Genomic DNA, 20,148 nt, shown 5'->3' with positions numbered 1-20,148 from the left:
CAATAAATTAGAGTAAACCATATTCAGCCTACACTGCTGCAAAACACCGTAACTCATTCCTCCTATGTAGTAATAATTTTGTATTAATTAACTAAACTCTCCCATTCTCCCCTCTTCTCCCCTTCCTGGCCTCTAATACCCATAATTCTACTCTCTACTTCTACGAGTTTGAAATTTTTTTCCTCAGTTTTCACACGAGTGAGAACATGCATTAGTTCTCTTTCTTTGCTTAACTTATTTTGCTTAACATGAGGCCTTCTAGGCTCTTCCATGTTGCCACTTTTTGCAGCACTATTCATAAGAGCTAATAAGCCAAATGTCCATCAACAGAAGAATGGATAGACAAAATGTGGTATACATGTACAATAAAATGCCATTCAGCCATAACAAGGTATCTGTTTCTTCGTTTATTTATTTATTTTTTTGAGATAGGGTCTCACTTTGTCACCCAGGCTGGAGTGCAGTGGTGCGATCACAGCTTACAGAAGCCTTGAACTCCTGGGCTTAAGTATCCCCCTGCCTCAGCCTCCTGAGTAGCTGGGACTACAGGTACATGCCACCATATCTGGCTAACTTTTTATTTTTGTAAGAAGGAGTCTCATTATTTGGCTCAGGCTGGTCTTGAACTCCTGGCCTCAAGCAATCCTCCTGTGTTGCCCTTCCAAAGTGCTGGGATTATAAGCATGAGCCACCACATTGGGCCAGCATCTGCTTATTTTTATTTTTATTTTTTGAGAGAGTCTCGCTCTATCACCCAGGCTGGAGTGCAGTGGCACCATCTTGGCTCACTGTAACCTCTGCCTCCTGGGTTCAAGCGATTCTCCTGTGTCACCCTCCTGAGTAGCTGAGATAACAGGTGCGCCACCATGCCCAGCTAATTTTTGTATTTTTGTAGAGATGGAGTTTTACCCTGTTGGCCAGGCTGGTCTCAAACTCCTGGCCTCAAGTGATCCACCCACCTAGGGCTCCAAAACTTCTGGGATTACAGGTGTGAGCCACTGCACCTGGCCTGTTTATTTTTAATTGGGTTGTTTGTCCTTAGGATTTTCCACAAACAGGATAATGTGGAATGTGAATAAGGATGGGTTTGCTCCCTTTATTTTTTCCAATCTGGATGCCCCTTCCCCACTTTTTCTTATTTAATTGCACTGGCTAGAACCTATAGTATAGTGTTGAATAGAAATTGTAAGGCAAAACATTCTTTTTTTTTCTATTTTTAACAGTGAGGTTTTTTTTTTTTTTCTTTTTTTATACTTTAAGTTCTAGGGTACATGTGCACAATGTGCAGGTTTGTTACATATGTATACATGTGCCATGTTGGTGTGCTGCACCCATTAACTCGTCATTTACATTAGGTATATCTCCTAATGCCTCATTTACATTAGGTATATCTCCTAATGCTATCCCTCCCCTTGCCCCTCTCCCCACAATAGGCCCTGGTGTGTGATGTTCCCCTTCCTGTGTCCAAGTGATCTCATTGTTCAGTTCCCACCTATGAGTGAGAACTTACGGTGTTTGGTTTTCTGTTCTTGTGATAGTTTGCTGAGAATGATGGTTTCCAGCTGCACCCATGTCCCTACAAAGTACATGAACTCATCCTTTTTTATGGCTGCATAGTATTCCATGGTGTACATGTGCCACATTTTCTTAATCCAGTCTGTCACTGATGGACATTTGGGTTGATTCCAAGTCTTTGCTATTGTGAATAGTGCTGCAATAAACATATGTGCACATGTGTCTTCATAGCAGCATGATTTATAATCCTTTGGGTATATACCCAGTAATGGGATGACTACGTCAAATGGCATTTCTAGTTCTAGATCCTTGAGGAATCGCCACACTGTTTTTCACAATGGTTGCACTAGTTTACAATCCCACCAACAGTGTAAAAGTGTTCCTATTTCTCCACATCTTCTCCAGCACCTGTTGTTTCCTGACTTTTTAAAGATTGCCATTCTAACTGGTGTGAGATGGTATCTCATTGTGGTTTTGATTTGCATTTCTCTGATGGTGAGTGATGATGAGCATTTTTCTCATGTGCCTGTTGGCTGCATAAATGTCTTCTTTTGAGAAATGTCTGTTCATATCCTTTGCCCACTTTTTGATGGGGTTGTTTGTTTTTTTCTTGTAAATTCGTTTGAGTTCTTTGTAGGTTCTTGATATTAGCTCTTTGTCAGATGAGTAGATTGCAAAAATTTTCTCCCATTCTGTAGGTTGCCTGTTCACTCTGATGGTAGTTTCATTTGCTATGCAGAAGCTCTTTAGTTTAATTAGATCCCATTTGTCAATTTTGGCTTTTGTGGCCATTGCTTTTGGTGTTTTAGACAGGAAGTCCTTGCCCATGCCTATGTCCTGAATGGTATTACCTAGGTTTTCTTCTAGGGTTTTTATAGTTTTAGGTCTAACATTTAAGTCTCCAAATCCATCTTGAATTAATTTTCATATAAGGAGTAAGGAAAGGATCCAGTTTCAGCTTTCTACTTATGGCTAGCCAATTTTCCCAGCACCATTTATTAAATAGGGAATCCTTTCGCCATTTCTTGTTTTTATCAGGTTTGTCAAAGATCAGATGGCTGTAGATGTGTGGTATTATTTCTGAGGACTCTGTTCTGTTCCATTGGTCTATATCTCTGTTTTGGTACCAGTATCATCCTGTTTTGGTCACTGTAGGCTTGTAGTATAGTTTGAAGTCAGGTAGCATGATGCCTCCAGCTTTGTTCTTTTGGCTTAGGATTGTCTTGGCAATGCGGGCTCTTTTTTGGTTCCATATGAACTTTAAAGCAGTTTTTTCCAATTCTGTAAAGAAAGTCATTGGTAGCTTAATGGGGATGGCATTGAATCTATAAATTACTTTGGGTAGTTTGGCTATTTTCACAATATTGATTCTTCCTATCCATGAGCATGGAATGTTCTTCCATTTGTTTGTGTCCTCTTTATTTCACTGCGCAGTGGTTTGTAGTTCTCCTTGAAGAGGTCCTTTACATCCCTTGTAAGTTGGATTCCTAGGTATTTTATTCTCTTTGAAGCAATCATGAATGGGAATTCAGTCATGACTTGGCTCTCTGTTTGTCTGTTATTGGTGTATAGGAATGCTTGTGATTTTTGCACATTGATTTTGTATCCTGAGACTTTGCTGAGGTTTCTTATCAGCTTAAGGAGATTTTGGGCTGAGACGATGGGGTTTTCTAAATATACAATCATGTCATCTGCAAACAGGGACAATTTGACTTCTTCTTTTCCTAACTGAATACCCTTGATTTCTTTCTCTTGCCTGATTGTCCTAGCCAGAACTTCCAACACTATGTTGAATAGGAGTGGTGAGAAAGGGCATCCCTGTCTTGTGCCAGTTTTCAAAGGGAATGCTTCTAGTTTTTAAGGAAAACATTCTTTCTTTGCTCTCGATCTTAGGGGAAAAGCATTTTGTCTTTCACTGTTAAGCATAAGGCTAGCTGTAAGTTTTTCATAGAAGCTCTTTATTGGGTTGATAAAGCATCATTCTTTTCCTTTTGGCTGAGAGTAAAAAAATGGTGTTGGATTTTGTCGTGCTTTTCTGTATCTCCTGAAATTATTGTGTGGTTTTTACTTTTAATTCCATTAATAGGTATATTGCATTAATGATTTTTAGAAAATATGAAATCAAATACGCATTCCTGCAATAAATCTCACTTGCTTATGGTGCATACTACTCGCTATATGTTGCTGGTTTTTGTTTGTTAAGATTTTGTTCAGATTTTTTTCCACTATATTCATAGGGGATATTAGTCTGTACTTTTCTCGTGATGACTTTGTCTAGTTTTGGTATTAGGATGTTACTGACCTTATAGATGAATTGGGAAGTATTCCCTCTTCTATTTTCTGGAAGAGTTTGGGAAGGAATGGTGTTAATTCTTCCTTAGATGTTTGGTAGAAATCTCTGGTGAAGCCATTTGGCTCTGGGCCTTTCTTGTGGGAAGTTTTAAAATTCCTAATTAAATCTCCCTATTTGCTATTGGTCTATTAGATTTTCTAATTCTTCAGTTTCAGTAATTTATGTATTTCTTTCTTTTTTTTTTTTTTTTGAGACGGAGTCTAGCTCTGTCGCCCAGCCTGGAGTGCAGTGGCCGCGATCTCGGCTCACTGCAAGCTCCGCCTCCCGGGTTTACGCCATTCTCCTGCCTCAGCCTCGCGAGTAGCTGGGACTACAGGTGCCCGCCTCGTCGCCCGGCTAGTTTTTTTTTTTTTTTTTGTATTTTTTAGTAGAGACGGGGTTTCACCGTGTAGACCAGGATGGTCTCGATCTCCTGACCTCGTCATCCACCCGTCTCGGCCTCCCAAAGTGCTGGGATTACAGGCTTGAGCCACCGTGCCCGGCCTAATTTATGTATTTCTAGGAAAGATATTTTATCCAAGTGATCTAATATGTTGGCATAAAATTGTTCACAGTATTCTCTGACAATCTTTTTTTTATTTCTGTAATACTGATATTCCCTCTTTAATTCCCTCATTAATTCTTGATTTTAATATATTTAATACTCCCTCTTTAATTCCTGATTTTATTTATTTATTTATTTATTTTTATTGTTTTTTCATTTTTTATTTTTTATTTATTTTATTATACTTTAAGTTCTAGGGTACATGTGCATAACGTGCAGGTTTGTTACATATATATATTTGTGCCATGTTGGTTTGCTGCACCCATCAACTCGTCAGCACCCATCAATTCATCATTTATATCATGTATAACTCCCCAATACAATCCCTCCCCCTCCCCCTCCCCATGATAGGCCCCAGTGTGTGATGTTCCCCTTCCCGAGTCCAAGTGATCTCATTGTTCAGTTCCCACCTATGAGTGAGAACATGCGGTGTTTGGTTTTCTCTTCTTGTGATAGTTTGCTAAGAATGATGGTTTCCAGCTGCATCCATGTTCCTACAAAGGATGCAAACTCATCCTTTTATATGGTTGCATAGTATTCCATGGTGTATATGTGCCACATTTTCTTAATCCAGTCTGTCACAGATGGACATTTGGGTTGATTCCAAGTCTTTGCTATTGTGAATAGTGCTGCAATAAACATACGTGTGCATGTGTCTTTGTAGTAGAATAATTTATAATCCTTTGGGTATATACACAGTAGTGGGATGGCTGGGTCATATGGTACATCTAGTTCTAGATCCTTGAGGAATTGCCATACTGTTTTCCATAATGGTTGAACTAGTTTACAATCCCACCAACAGTGTAAAAGTGTTCCTATTTCTCCACATCCTCTCCAGCACCTGTTGTTTCCTGATTTTTTAATGATTGCCATTCTAACTGGTGTGAGATGGTATCTCATTGTGGTTTTGATTTGCATTTCTCTGATGGCGAGTGATGATGAGCATTTTTTCATGTGTCTGTTGGCTGTATGAATGTCTTCTTTTGAGAAATGTCTGTTCATATCCTTTGCCCACTTTTTGATGGGATTGTTTGTTTTTTTTCTTGTATATTTGTTTAAGTTCTTTGTAGCTTCTGGATATTAGCCCTTTGTCAGATGAGTAGATTGCAAAAATTTTCTCCCATTCTGTAGGTTGCCTGTTCACTCTGATGGTAGTTTCTTTTGCTGTGCAGAAGCTCTTTAGTTTAATTAGATCCCATTTGTCAATTTTGGATTTAGTTGCCGTTGCTTTTGGTGTTTTAGACATGAAGTCCTTGCCCATGCCTATGTCCTGAATGGTACTACCTAGATTTTCTTCTAGGGGTTTTTTTTTTTTTTTTAATTTATTAATTTATTTATTTATTTTTATTATACTAGGGTACATGTGCATAACGTGCAGGTTGGTTACATATGTATACTTATGCCATGTTGGTGTGCTGCACCCATCAACTCGTCAGCACCCATCAATTCATCATTTATATCATGTATAACTCCCCAATGCTATCCCTCCCTCCTCCCCCCTCCCCCCTCCCCATGATAGGCCCCAGTGCGTGATGTTCCCCTTCCTGAGTCCAAGTGATCTCATTGTTCAGTTCCCACCTATGAGTGAGAACATGCGGTGTTTGGTTTTCTCTTCTTGTGATAGTTTGCTAAGAATGATGGTTTCCAGCTGCATCCATGTCCCTACAAAGGACGCAAACTCATCCTTTTTTATGGCTGCATAGTATTCCATGGTGTATATGTGCCACATTTTCTTAATCCAGTCTGTCACAGATGGACATTTGGGTTGATTCCAAGTCTTTGCTATTGTGAATAGTGCCGCAATAAACATACGTGTGCATGTGTCTTTGTAGTAGACTAATTTATAATCCTTTGGGTATATACCCAGTAGTGGGATGGCTGGGTCATATGGTACATCTAGTTCTAGATCCTTGAGGAATTGCCATACTGTTTTCCATAATGGTTGAACTAGTTTACAATCCCACCAACAGTGTAAAAGTGTTCCTATTTCTCCACATCCTCTCCAACACCTGTTGTTTCCTGACTTCTTAATGATTGCCATTCTAACTGGTGTGAGATGGTATCTCATTGTGGTTTTGATTTGCATTTCTCTGATGGCGAGTGATGATGAGCATTTTTTCATGTGTCTGTTGGCTGTATGAATATCTTCTTTTGAGAAATGTCTGTTCATATCCTTTGCCCACTTTTTGATGGGATTGTTTGTTTTTTTCTTGTATATTTGTTTGAGTTCTTTGTAGATTCTGGATATTAGCCCTTTGTCAGATGAGTAGGTTGCAAAAATTTTCTCCCATTCTGTAGGTTGCCTGTTCACTCTGATGGTAGTTTCTTTTGCTGTGCAAAAGCTCTTTAGTTTAATTAGATCCCATTTGTCAATTTTTGCTTTTGCTGCCGTTGCTTTTGGTGTTTTAGACATGAAGTCCTTGCCCATGCCTATGTCCTGAATGGTACTACCTAGATTTTCTTCTAGGGTTTTTATGGTATTAGGTCTAACATTTAAGTCTCTAATCCATCTTGAATTAATCTTCGTATAAGGGGTAAGGAAAGGATCCAGTTTCAGCTTTCTACTTATGGCTAGCCAATTTTCCCAGCACCATTTATTAAATAGGGAATCCTTTCCCCATTTCTTGTTTTTGTCAGGTTTGTCAAAGATCAGATGGCTGTAGATGTGTGGTATTATTTCTGAGGGCTCTGTTCTGTTCCCTTGGTCTATAGCTGTTTTGGTACCAGTACCATGCTGTTTTGGTTACTGTAGCCTTGTAGTATAGTTTGAAGTCAGGTAGCGTGATGCCTCCAGCTTTGTCCTTTTGACTTAGGATTGTCTTGGCAATGCGGGCTCTTTTTTGGTTCCATATGAACTTTAAAGCAGTTTTTTCCAATTCTGTGAAGAAACTCATTGGTAGCTTGATGGGGATGGCATTGAATCTGTAAATAACCTTGGGCAGTATGGCCATTTTCACGATATTGATTCTGCCTATCCATGAGCATAGTATGTTCTTCCATTTGTTTGTGTCCTCTTTGATTTCACTGAGCAGTGATTTGTAGTTCTTGAAGAGGTCCTTTACATCCCTTGTAAGTTGGATTCTTAGGTATTTTATTCTCTTTGAAGCAATTGTGAAGGGAAGTTCATTCCTGATTTGGCTCTCTGCTTGTCTGTTACTGGTGTACAAGAATGCTTGTGATTTTTGCACATTAATTTTGTATCCTGAGACTTTGCTGAAGTATCTTATCAGCTTAAGGAGATTTTGGGCTGAGATGATCGGGTTTTCTAAATATACAATCATGTCATCTGCAAACAGGGACAATTTGACTTCTTCTTTTCTTAACTGAATACCCTTGATTTCTTTCTCTTGCCTGATTGCCCTAGCCAGAACTTCCAACACTATGTTGAATAGGAGTGGTGAGAGAGGGCATCCCTGTCTTGTACAAGTTTTCAAAGGGATTTTTTCCAGTTTTTGCCCATTCAGTATGATATTAGCTGTGGGCTTGTCATAAATAGGTCTTATTATTTTGAGGTATGTTCCATCAATACCGAATTTATTGAGTGTTTTTAGCATGAAGGGCTGTTTAATTTTGTCAAAAGCCTTTTCTGCATCTATTGAGATAATCATGTGGTTCTTGACTTTGGTTCTATTTATATGCTGGATTATGTTTATTGATTTGTGAATGTTGAACCAGCCTTGCATCCCAGGGATGAAGCCCACTTGATCATGGTGGATAAGCTTTTTGATGTGCTGCTGAATCCGGTTTGCCAGTATTTTATTGAGGATTTTTGCATCGATGTTCATCAGGGATATTGGTCTAAAATTCTCTTTTTTTGTTGTGTCTCTGCCAGGCTTTGGTATCAGGATGATGTTGGCCTCATAAAATGAGTTCGGGAGGATTCCCTCTTTTTCTATTGATTGGAATAGTTTCAGAAGGAATGGTACCAGCTCCTCCTTGTACCTCTGGTAGAATTCAGCTGTGAATCCATCTGTTCCTGGACTTTTTTTGGTGGGTAGGCTATTAATTGTTGCCTCAATGTCAAAGCCTGCTACTGGTCTATTCAGCGATTCAACTTCTTCCTGGTTAAGTCTTGGGAGAGTGTAAGTGTCCAGGAAATTATCCATTTCTTCTAGATTTTCTAGTTGATTTGCGTAGAGGTGTTTATAGTATTCTCTGATGGTAGTTTGTATTTCTGTGGGGTCGGTGGTGATATCCCCTTTATCATTTTTTATTGCATCTATTTGATTCCTCTCTCTTTTCTTCTTTATTAGTCTTGCTAGCGGTCTGTCAATTTTGTTGATCTTTTCAAAAAACCAACTCCTGGATTCATTGATTTTTTGGAGGGTTTTTTGTGTCTCTATCTCCTTCAGTTCGGCTCTGATCTTAGTTATTTCTTGCCTTCTGCTAGCTTTTGAATGTGTTTGCTCTTGCTTCTCCAGTTCTTTTAATTGTGATGTTAGAGTGTCAGTTTTAGATCTTTCCTGCTTTCTCTTGTGGGCATTTAGTGCTCTAAATTTCCCTCTACACACTGCTTTAAATGTGTCCCAGAGATTCTGGTATGTTGTATCTTTGTTCTCATTGGTTTCAAAGAACATCTTTATTTCTGCCTTCATTTCATTATGTACCCAGTAGTCATTCAGGAGCAGGTTATTCAGTTTCCATGTAGTTGAGCGGTTTTGATTGAGTTTCTTAGTCCTGAGTTCTAGTTTGATTGCACTGTGGTCTGAGAGACAGTTTGTTATAATTTCTGTTCTTTTACATTTGCTGGGGAGTGCTTTACTTCCAATTATGTGGTCAATTTTGGAATAAGTGCAATGTGGTGCTGAGAAGAATGTATATTCTGTTGATTTGGGGTGGAGAGTTCTATAGATGTCTATTAGGTCCGCTTGGTGCAGAGATGAGTTCAATTCCTGGATATCCTTGTGAACTTTCTGTCTCGTTGATCTGTCTAATGTTGACAGTGGAGTGTTGAAGTCTCCCATTATTATTGTATGGGATTCTAAGTCTCTTTGTAAGTCTCTAAGGACTTGCTTTATGAATCTGGGTGTTCCTGTATTGGGTACATATATATTTAGGATAGTTAGCTCTTCCTGTTGAATTGATCCCTTTACCATTATGTAATGGCCTTCTTTGTCTCTTTTGATCTTTGATGGTTTAAAGTCTGTTTTATCAGAGACTAGGATTGCAACCCCTGCTTTTTTTTGTTCTCCATTTGCTTGGTAGATCTTCCTCCATCCCTTTATTTAGAGCCTATGTATGTCTCTGCATGTGAGATGGGTCTCCTGAATACAGCAGACTGATGGGTCTTGACTCTTTATCCAGTTTGCCAGTCTGTGTCTTTTAATTGGACCATTTAGTCCATTTACATTTAAGGTTAATATTGTTATGTGTGTACTTGATCCTGTCATTATGATATTAACTGGTTATTTTGCTTGTTAGTTGATGTAGTTTCTTCCTAGCCTCGATGGTCTTTATATTTTGGCATGTTTTTGCAATGGCTGGTACCGGTTGTTCCTTTCCATGTTTAGGGCTTCCTTCAGGGTCTCTTGTAAGGCAGGCCTGGTGGTGACAAAATCTCTAAGCATTTGCTTATCTGTAAAGGATTTTATTTCTCCTTCACTTATGAAACTTAGTTTGGCTGGATATGAAATTCTGGGTTGAAAATTCTTTTCTTTAAGAACGTTGAATATTGGCCCCCACTCTCTTCTGGCTTGTAGAGTTCCTGCCGAGAGATCTGCTGTTAGTCTGATGGGCTTCCCTTTGTGGGTAACCAGACCTTTCTCTCCGGCTGCCCTTAAGATTTTTTCCTTCATTTCAACTTTGGTGAATCTGGCAATTATGTGTCTTGGAGTTGCTCTTCTGGAGGAGTATCTTTGTGGCGTTCTCTGTATTTCCTGAATTTGAATGTTGGCCTGCCCTACTAGGTTGGGGAAGTTCTCCAGGATGATATCCTGAAGAGTGTTTTCCAACTTGGTTCCATTTTCCTCCACACTTTCACGCACCCCAATCAGACGTAGATTTGGTCTTTTTACATAATCCTATACTTCTTGCAGGCTTTGTTCATTTCTTTTTCTTCTTTTTTCTTTTGGTTTCTCTTCTCGCTTCATTTCAATCATTTGATCCTCAATCGCTGATACTCTTTCTTCCGGTTGATCGACTCGGTTACTGAAGCTTGTGCATTTGTCACATATTTCTCGTGTCATGGTTTTCATCTCTGTCATTTCGTTTATGACCTTCTCTGCATTAATTAGTCTAGCTGTCAATTCTTCCACTCTTTTTTCAAGATTTTTAGTTTCTTTGCGCTGAGTACGTAATTCCTCCTTTAGCTCTGAGAAGTTTGATGGACTGAAGCCTTCTTCTCTCATCTCATCAATGTCATTCTCTGACCAGCTTCGATCCATTGCTGGCGATGGGCTGCGCTCCTTTGCAGGGGGAGATGCGCTCTTATTTTTTGAATTTCCAGCGTTTCTGCCCTGCTTTTTCCCCATCTTTGTGGTTTTATCTGTCTCTGGTCTTTGATGATGGTGACGTACTGATGGGGTTTTGGTATAGGTGTCCTTCCTGTTTGATAGTTTTCCTTCTGTTAGTCAGGACCCTCAGCTATAGGTCTGTTGGAGATTGCTTGAAGTCCACTCCAGACCCTGTTTGCCTGGGTATCAGCAGCAGAGGTTGCAGAAGACAGAATATTGCTGAACAGCGAGTGTACCTGTCTGATTCTTACTTTGGCAGCCTCCTCTCACGGGTTTACTCCACCCTGTGAGGTGTGGGGGTGTCAGACTGCCCCTAGTGGGGGATGTCTCCCAGTTAGGCTACTCAGGGGTCAGGGACCCACTTGAGCAGGCAGTCTGTCCGTTCTCAGATCTCAACCACTGTGTTGGGAGATCCACTGCTCTCTTCAAAGCTGTCAGACATAGTCGTTCGCGTCTGCTCAGGCCTCTCCTGCTTCCCCTGTTGTTTTTTTAGCTGAACCCTGCCCCCAGAGGTGGAGTCTATAGAGACAGGCTGGTTTCCTTGAGCTGCTGTGAGCTCCACCCAGTTCGAGCTTCCCAGCGGATTTGTTTACCTACTTAAGCCTCAGCAATGGCGGGTGCCCCTCCCCCAGCCTCGCTGCTGCCTTGCGGTTAGATCGCCACAGACTGCTGTGTTAGCAATGAGGGAGGCTCCGTGGCCTGGGACCCTCCCGGCCAGGTGAGGGATATATTCTTCTGGTGTGCCCGTTTGCTTAAAGCGCAGTATTGGGGTGGGAGTTACCCGATTTTCCAGGTGCTGTGTGTCTCAGTTCCCCTGGCTAGGAAAAGGGATTCCCTTCCCCCTTGCGCTTCGCAGGTGAGGTGATGCCTTGCCCTGCTTCAGCTCTCGCTGGTCAGGCTGCAACAGCTGACCAGCACCGATTGTCCGGCACTCCCTAGTGAGATGACCCCAGTACCTCAGTTGAAAATGCAGAAATCACTGGTCTTCTGTGTCGCTCGCGCTGGGAGTTGGAGACTGGAGCTGTTCCTATTCGGCCATCTTGCTCCGCCCCCCTCTCTCCTGATTTTAATAATTTGAGTTTTTTCTTCCTTTTTTCTTCGTCAGTCTAGCAAAAAAGTTGTCAATTTTTTTTTATCTTTTCAATGAACCAACTTTTGGTTTTATTGGTATTTCCTGCTGGTTTTATTTTCTCTACTTTCTTCTCTAATCTTTATTATTTTCTTCCATCTGCTTGCTTTGGGTTTGGTTTTCTTTCCTTTTGGTATTTTCCTAAGGTGGAAGATTAGGCTATTGATTTGAGGTTGTTCTTTTTAAATATAAATATTTATAGCTATAGATTTCTCTTAAAGAACAGCTTTATATTATGTTTTTGTTTGTTTTCATGTATCTCAATGTATTTTCTAATTTCTCTTTTCACACATTTAGGAGTATGTTGTAAAAGTTCCACATAGTTGTTAATATCCCAACTTTCCTTTGGTTGGAAACTTTCTAATTTAGTTCTACTGTGGTCAAAGAACATACTTCGTATGATTTCAATCCTTTGAAATTTACTGAGGCTTGTTTTATGGCTTGGCATTTGGTCTCTCCTCAAGAATGTTACATGTTTGCTTCAAAAGAATATGTATTTTCCTGTTGTTGGATGGAGTCTTCTATCATGTCGATTAGTTGAAGTTGTTTTACAATACTGTTGAAGTCTTTGTATCCTTGCTGATTTTATGTCTAGTTTCTCTATCAATTATTAAGAGTGAAGGTATTGAAGTATCCAACTATTATTGTTAAATCGATTATATATATAATTTTATTTTTATTTTTAATCATAATCTATTTTAGATTAATACAATTCCAGTAAAATATAGACAGTTTTCTTTAACATAACCCCATTTCCCCCTCCTTTTTTGTGCTATTCATTGTTACATATATTACATCTTTATATATTATAAACCTGACAATAGTTTTAGAATTATCATTCCATCTGATTATCTTTTAAAGTAGTTAAGAGTAAAGAAGAAAAATATATTTACATAGTCTGTGGTAGGCAGAATAATGCATTTGCCACCCCTATTCTCTACAAATATGTCCCCATAATGATCTCTGGAACCTATGAATATGTTATATTACATGGCAAGAGACTTTGCAGACATAATTAAGATTAAAGACCTTAAAATGGTGAGATCATCCTAGATTATCTGGCTGGGCCCAGTCTAAATCACATGAGTCCTTGAAAGCAGAGAACCCTTCCTGGCTTTGATCAGAGAGAGAGAGAGAGATGTTATGACTGATGAAGGGTCCAAGAGATGTGATGTTGCTGGTTTTACAGATGGATAAAGGCAGTTATGAGTCAAGGGATCCAGGAAGCCTCTGGAAGCTAGTAAAAGAAAAGGAACACATTCTCCCTTAGAACCTCTGGAAAGTAATGCAGTCATGCCTATACCTTAATTTTGGCCCAGTGGGTTCCATGTCATACTTCTGACCTGCAAAACTGTAAGATAATAAATTTGTTTAAGCTGCCAAATTTGCTGTAATGTGTTTCATAGTCAGTAAAAAACTAACACATGGCCCTATATTTACCTGTGTAATTGCTCTTACTGGTGCTCATTATTCTTCACATGGATTTAAGTTATCATTTGGTGTCTTTCGCCCTCATCCTAAAAATTTACTTTAGTATTTTCTGTAACAAATTATCAGAGCTGTTTATCTGGAAATGTCTTTATTTCATTTTAAAAATAGTTTTATTAACATAAAATTTTTGAGGTTTTTCCTCCTTTTATCTTCGAATATGCTGCTCCAATGCCTTCTGGTCTCCATTGTGTCTGATAAGAAGTCAGCTGCAAATCTTATTGAGAATTCCTAGTACACAAGAAGTTGTTTTTCTCTTGCTGCCTTCATGATTTTGTCTTTGTCTTTGAATGGTTGACTATGATGTGTCTAGGTGTTAATCTATTTTAATCTACTTGTGCTTACTCTTCTTAGACTTTCCTGAGCTGTGATTGAACTTTTTTTTTTTTTTTTGAGATGGAGTCTCACTCTGTCACCCAGGCTGGAGTGCTGTGGTGCAATCTTGGTTCACTGCAAGCGCCGCCTCCCGGGTTCACGCCATTCTCCTGCCTCAGCCTCCTGAGTAGCTGGGACTACAGGCACCCACCACCATGCCCAGCTAATTTTTTATATTTTTAGTAGAGATGGGGTTTCACCATGTTAGCCAGGATGGTCTTGATTTCCTGACCTCATGATCCACCTGCCTCAGCCTCCCAAAGTGCTGAGATTACAGGGGTAAGCCACCATGCCTGGCTGTGATTGAACTTAGATGTGAAGATTAATGTATTGGGGCATTATTTCTATGAAATCTTTTCTGCCCCTTCTATTTCTTCTCTTTCTGGGAGTCCTGTTAAGCATATTTTGATACACTTGATAGTGTCTCTTAGGTCTTTGATGTTCTATTTTTTTCTTCATTTTTTTTCTTTCTCTTCTTCAGTGTGGATACATTTTATAGATCTATTTTTAAGTTTATGGATTCTCTTTTCTGCCATGTTAAATCTGCTGTTGAGTCTCTCTAGTGCAGTTTTCATCTCACTTATTTTAATTTTCGACCCCAGACATTCCAATTTGTAAAATAATTTATATCCCTTTATCAGTATTCTCTATTTGAAGAGTCATTTTTGTATGCTTTCCTTTAATTTAAAAAATATATATATTTTCCTTTAGGCTTTTTGAGTATATTTACAAGAGCTGTATTTCATATATCTGTCAAGTCCAACATCTGGATCCTCTTCAAGACAGTTCCTATTACCTATTTTTTCTCTCCATGTATAGCTCACACTTTCCTATCTGTTTCATGTCTTGTAATTTTTGTTGAAAACCGAACACTTATGTGATAGATTGTATGCAATAATCTTTTAAACCAATGCCTTAAATTGAAATACTAATTAACATTAGTTTTCTTGTTTTCCTTTGGTAGTTCTGGTAGGTAGTTCAACAATGTAATCCAGTTGAACTATGTAATATTTACTTTTAAAATTCATGTATGATTTCTTCTTTTACTTGTTTACCAAATTAAACTGATCTTATTTGAACTGTCCAATCTAGGTAATCATTATTTTATTATTTATTGTCTGTCTTAAATATTCTTAACTAAGTCGTTACACTCCCTCCAGTTGCTTCTCCCTGCAGAAGCTCCACATGCTAGACTAGCATTCAGTTAAATTACTGTTTTGCAAAATTGAACCCTAGTGTCAGCTTGACCCATGAAAAAGATCTATTTATAATGTTTAATTGGGCAAACATAGTAATAGGGGGCCGGGTGCGGTGGCTCATGCCTGTAATTCCAGCCCTTTGGGAGGCCAATGCGGGAGGATCACCTGAGGTCAGGAATTCAAGACCAGCCTGCCCAACATGGTGAAACTCCGTCTCTACTAAAAATAAAAATTATTAGTTGCATGTGGTGGCAGGCACCTGTAATCCCTACTCAGGAGGCTACTCAGGAGGCTGAGGCAGGAGAATTGCTTGAACCCGGGAGGTGGAGGTTGCAGTGAGCTGAGATGATGCCATTGTACTCTAGCCTGAGTAACAAGAGTGAAACTTCATCTCAAAAAACAAACAAACAAACAAACAAACAAACAAACAAACAACAACAACAACAACAAAAACACCAAAAACCCAACAGTAATAGGATCAGAGGAATCAGGAATTTGCCATGTTTTACCTTGTATTTTTAATAGGGGCTCTGAAAGGGAAGATAGGTTCATGAGAACACATCTATAGAGAAATTATTAAGCCCAGGTTCCAGTTGAGTTTAGGCTTTTGAAAACTGCTCTGAATACATTCTCAGGCATTTTAGAATTGAGAACTTGTAAATATACCTATTGCTAGAAAAGATATGCTAAAGAAAAGAGTCACTTTGTGATAAAATAATTAAACGGAGAGCATATACACTTTAGGAATAGAAAAATAATCTGTTAATAATTGAAATAAGACAAAAATTATAGCCCTTGTACAGCTATGTTCTAAATGTGGAGACATATGATTATAAATGAAAAATTAATGTGTAATATGATAGAAGATAATGCTAAGGACCAGGAAGAAAAGTAAAGCAGAATAAGGAGACAGAGTATTAGGGACTGAGGGGAAGAAAAGAAGTGCATTAGGGAACACAGAAAAACCACAGTGGTCCAGGTGAAGATAACAGTAGCTTAAATAGGGTGGTGGCTATGTAGATGCAGAGAAGTATGCAGGTTTGAAATACATTTTGCAAGTTGTATCACTGGGACTTCTTGATGAATTGAATGTGACAAGTGATGAAAAAGTGACAAAACTGAGTGACTTGCAGGTTTCTGGCTAGACTAGTGGATATATGGTGATACCGTTTATGAGTTAGACAGGTTAGTAAAAGAATAGTTTCGGTGGTAGAAAGATTTGCTTCATATTTTTTTCTTAATTCTATTTTCCAATTTTAATTCCTTTTAATTAATCTTGTTGCAGATGTCTGTTTAAATAAAAGAGTGTTTAAATAAAGCTCTAGCTGTTCTGGATATAAAAAGTTATTTTTGAGAAAAGGGCACAAATTAAATAACCAAAGAGTTATAAATAAAGTATAAAATAAACAACTAGTCAAATAATAAATTAATTAAAAGTAATTAATATGCTTTATGTAATTGGCTAAATATGTTAAATTTTAGTTAGTTTTCCAAAAGATTTTCTCTATTCAAAGGATATTTGGGAATTTTCCAAGATTTTAACTCCCACTTGTTCTCATGAGAAGCAAAACATTGTGCAAAAACTCACATTCTAAATCAACAATCAAGTAAGTGCACTATTTTTGAAGTCAGGATCCACCTGCACAGCTACTGTATTAATGCTGTGAACACTAGAAATGGTGCAGTTTTATTCACATCAAATGCCTTCCAAAAACAAATACCATTTTTATTTGCTGACAAATTTCATATACAAAAGGTAGAGAGGACAAGAGTCCTGTCCTATGACTCAGTTATTATGATTTTTCACAAAGTGTGACTAAATAAAACTTCTGTAAGTAGAGTAGATTTTATTGGGATTTATTTTATTTTGCAAACTTAAAACCACTTGAAAAATTTAAATTCCTACCAGTAACATGTGGCTCCCTGGTTGTCGAAGAACCCTTGTTGCTCTTGTGATGTGTTCTATGGCTTCCCTGAAGAACACCATAGAATGAGAAAGCTAGCAGAGGAAATGTGACAAATAAATGGATTATAGGTACAGAAAAATCAAATGTGCACTGTGGTTTTACATAGAATTTACTTACAGAAAGGAGAATAGCTAGTAATCCAGAGATCTAGATCAGTAAGTTGGTTTTCATTAACATTTAGGGAAAGTAAATTTGTGCAATAAGGATTGTCCCTATGCTAATATTCTTGTGAGTGGATTAGAAGGGTGGTGGTAGAATTGAGAGAAGAGAATGAAGAGGTGAACAACAGTATTTAGGCTTCCTACCCCCATCCCCTCCCCCTCCCCATTCCCCTGCCCCTTTCTCCCTTCCCCCTACTTCCTTTCCCTTCCCCTTTCACTTCCTTCTTTCCTTCCTTTCCTTCCTTTTCTTCCTCCGTACCCTTCCCTTCCCCTTCCTTCCTTCCTTCCTTCCTTCCTTCCTTCCTTCCTTCCTTCCTTCCTTCCTCCTCTCCTCTCCTTTCTTTCCTTCCTTCCTTCCTCCTTCCCTTTTCTTTTCTTTTCTTTCTTTCTTTTCTTTCTTTCTTTCTTTCTTTCTTTCTTTCTTTCTTTCTTTCTTTCTTTCTTTCTTTCTTTCTTTCTTTCTTTCTTTCTTTCTTTCTTTCTTTCTTTCTCTCTCTCTCTCTCTCTCTCTCTCTCTCTCTCTCTCTCTCTCTCTCTCTTTCTTTCTTTCTTTCTTTCTTCTTTCTTTCTTTTTAGACAGGGTCTTGCTCTGTCATCCAGGTGCAGTGCAGTGGCACAATCATGGCTTACTGCAGCCTCGACCTCCTGGGCTCAAGCGATCCTCTTGCATCAGCCCTGTGTAGCTGGGACTTACAAGCAGGCACTGGCACCACAATGCCAGATTAATTAAATTTTTGTGTGTGTGCGTGTGTGTGTGTGTGTGGAGACAGGGTTTCATTATGTTGACCAGGCTGGTCTCAAACTCCGGGGCTCAAGTGATCCTCCTGCCTCAGCCTCCCAAAGTGCTATGATTACAGGCACAAGCCACTACACCTGGCCTAGGCTGCTTTTCTATTGTTCTGTCTTGGCAAGTAGGATAAGTGGTAGGAGGAAGAGATGCAGAAAATTGGTTTACAGTGTGTGTGATTTTGTCGGTATCTCTGTTCCAACACATCTTTGCCCATAACAATGGGAAAGATGTAAAGAGCCACAACCACTTTGCTGTCCTTTGTTGCTACTTTGGACCCTGTTGCCACACTCTGGTTTGCATTTATCTTCATGAACTCTATTCATTCAACTTCCTATAGCCTCAGTTGTGTACCTTGTCTTTAAAATTATACCCTATCAGATGAGACAAAATAAGCTGAAATAACATAAAACTGTACTTCTAATGGTCTGCTTTAAAATACAAAGGTAAACATTTTCCCCTGATCTCTCCCCCCCCTTTCTCTCTTGCTCTCTCTCTCTCACACGCACCCCTTAAAAATACTGATTTGATATACGTATCTGTTTGTATATAAAAATAAATAAATATATACATATAAAGCACTTCTCAGATTTTTATATAGTATATGTGTTTACCTCCAAAGAAATTGAACCCAACTTCATTTGGAATTCATTAAGTACACTGGCAAGTTTATTATAGTCATTGGTATTCTGATAGATCTTTCTTCTATGAGTCTTGTTTATATCCAAGAAGTCCAAAAATACAGTTGAGTGATTCATCAGGTTTTCTTGGGTCCACTGAATCTATTGCGAGATAAGAATTTAACACTATCATTAATAGCACAATTCTATTTGTTATCAACACTAACAGTATATATCTGTGTTGGAGAAGCTCCCGGCACAATGGATCTAGTACTAACCTGTTCTTAACTTTTTTGTGTGCTAAAAACTCCTTTTGGCAGTGAAGCCTGTGGATCCTTTCTCAGAATAATATTTTAAAATGTACATAGCAAAATACAATGGTTATAAAAAAACCCCAAATACAATAGAATATAGTTTTATTTAAGAACCCTTTGGGCAGAGCAAGATGGCCGAATAGGAACAGCTCCAGTCTCCAACTCCCAGTGCGAGCGACACAGAAGACCGGTGATTTCTGCATTTTCAACTGAGGTACTGGGGTCATCTCACTAGGGAGTGCCGGACAATCGGTGCTGGTCAGCTGCTGCAGCCTGACCAGCGAGAGCTGAAGCAGGGCGAGGCATCGCCTCACCTGCGAAGCGCCAGGGGGAAGGGAATCCCTTTTCCTAGCCAGGGGAACTGAGACACACAACACCTGGAAAATCGGGTAACTCCCACCCCAATATTGCGCTTTAAGCAAACGGGCACACCAGGAGAATATATCCCACACCTGGCCGGGAGGGTCCCATGCCCATGGAGCCTCCCTCATTGCTAACACAGCAGTCTGCGGCGATCTAACCGCAAGGCAGCAGCCAGGCTGGGGGAGGGGCGCCCGCCATTGCTGAGGCTTAAGTAGGTAAACAAAGCCGCTGGGAAGCTCGAACTGGGTGGAGCTCACAGCAGCTCAAGGAAACCTGCCTGTCTCTGTAGAATCCACCTCTGGGGACAGGGCACAGCTAAACAGCAACAACAACAAAAAGGCAGCAGAACCTCTGCAGACGCAAATGACTCTGTCTGACAGCTTTGAAGAGAGCAGTGGATCTTCCAACACGGAGGTTGAGATCTGAGAATGGACAGACTGCCTGCTCAAGTGGGTCCCTGACCCCTGAGTAGCCTAACTGGGAGACATCCCCCATTAGGGGCAGTCGCAGTCTGACACCCCACACCTCACAGGGTGGAGTAAACCCCTGAGAGGAGGCTTCCAAAGTAAGAATCAGACAGGTACACTCACTGTTCAGCAATATTCTATCTTCTGCAACCTCTGCTGCTGATACCCAGGCAAACAGGGTCTGAAGTGGACCTCAAGCAATCTCCAACAGACCTATAGGTGAGGGTCCTGACTGTCAGAAGGAAAACTATCAAACAGGAAAGACACCTATACCAAAACCCCATCAGTACGTCACCATCATCAAAGACCAGAGACAGATAAAACCACAAAGATGGGGAAAAAGCAGGGCAGAAAAGCGGGAAATTCAAAAAATAAGAGCGCATCTCCCCCTGCAAAGGAGCGCAGCCCATCACC

At 39.5% G+C, this 20,148-nt stretch overlaps 1 protein-coding gene across 2 annotated transcripts in view; it reads right to left on the bottom strand.

Moving 5' to 3' along the window:
• The window catches only part of DNAH14 (dynein axonemal heavy chain 14), a 575,377-nt gene that overhangs the window by 140,566 nt on the left and 414,663 nt on the right, over nucleotides 1–20,148 (bottom strand). Inside the window, exons 53-54 of one of the 2 annotated variants that reach the window (XM_030936505.1) lie at nucleotides 18,585–18,752; nucleotides 16,962–17,054 (exon numbers count right to left, since the gene is read on the bottom strand). The exons of the other annotated variant lie outside the window; for it this stretch is intronic. Coding sequence (XP_030792365.1) covers nucleotides 16,962–17,054; nucleotides 18,585–18,752 — 261 coding nt within the window. The remainder of the gene's footprint in view (nucleotides 1–16,961; nucleotides 17,055–18,584; nucleotides 18,753–20,148) is intronic. 2 annotated transcript variants of the gene reach the window in all.

This window comes from Rhinopithecus roxellana, chromosome 8 (genome assembly GCF_007565055.1).
Source record: "Rhinopithecus roxellana isolate Shanxi Qingling chromosome 8, ASM756505v1, whole genome shotgun sequence".
In the NCBI taxonomy this organism is placed as follows: Eukaryota; Metazoa; Chordata; class Mammalia; order Primates; family Cercopithecidae; genus Rhinopithecus; species Rhinopithecus roxellana.
This window is presented reverse-complemented; position numbering and strand designations above follow the sequence as displayed.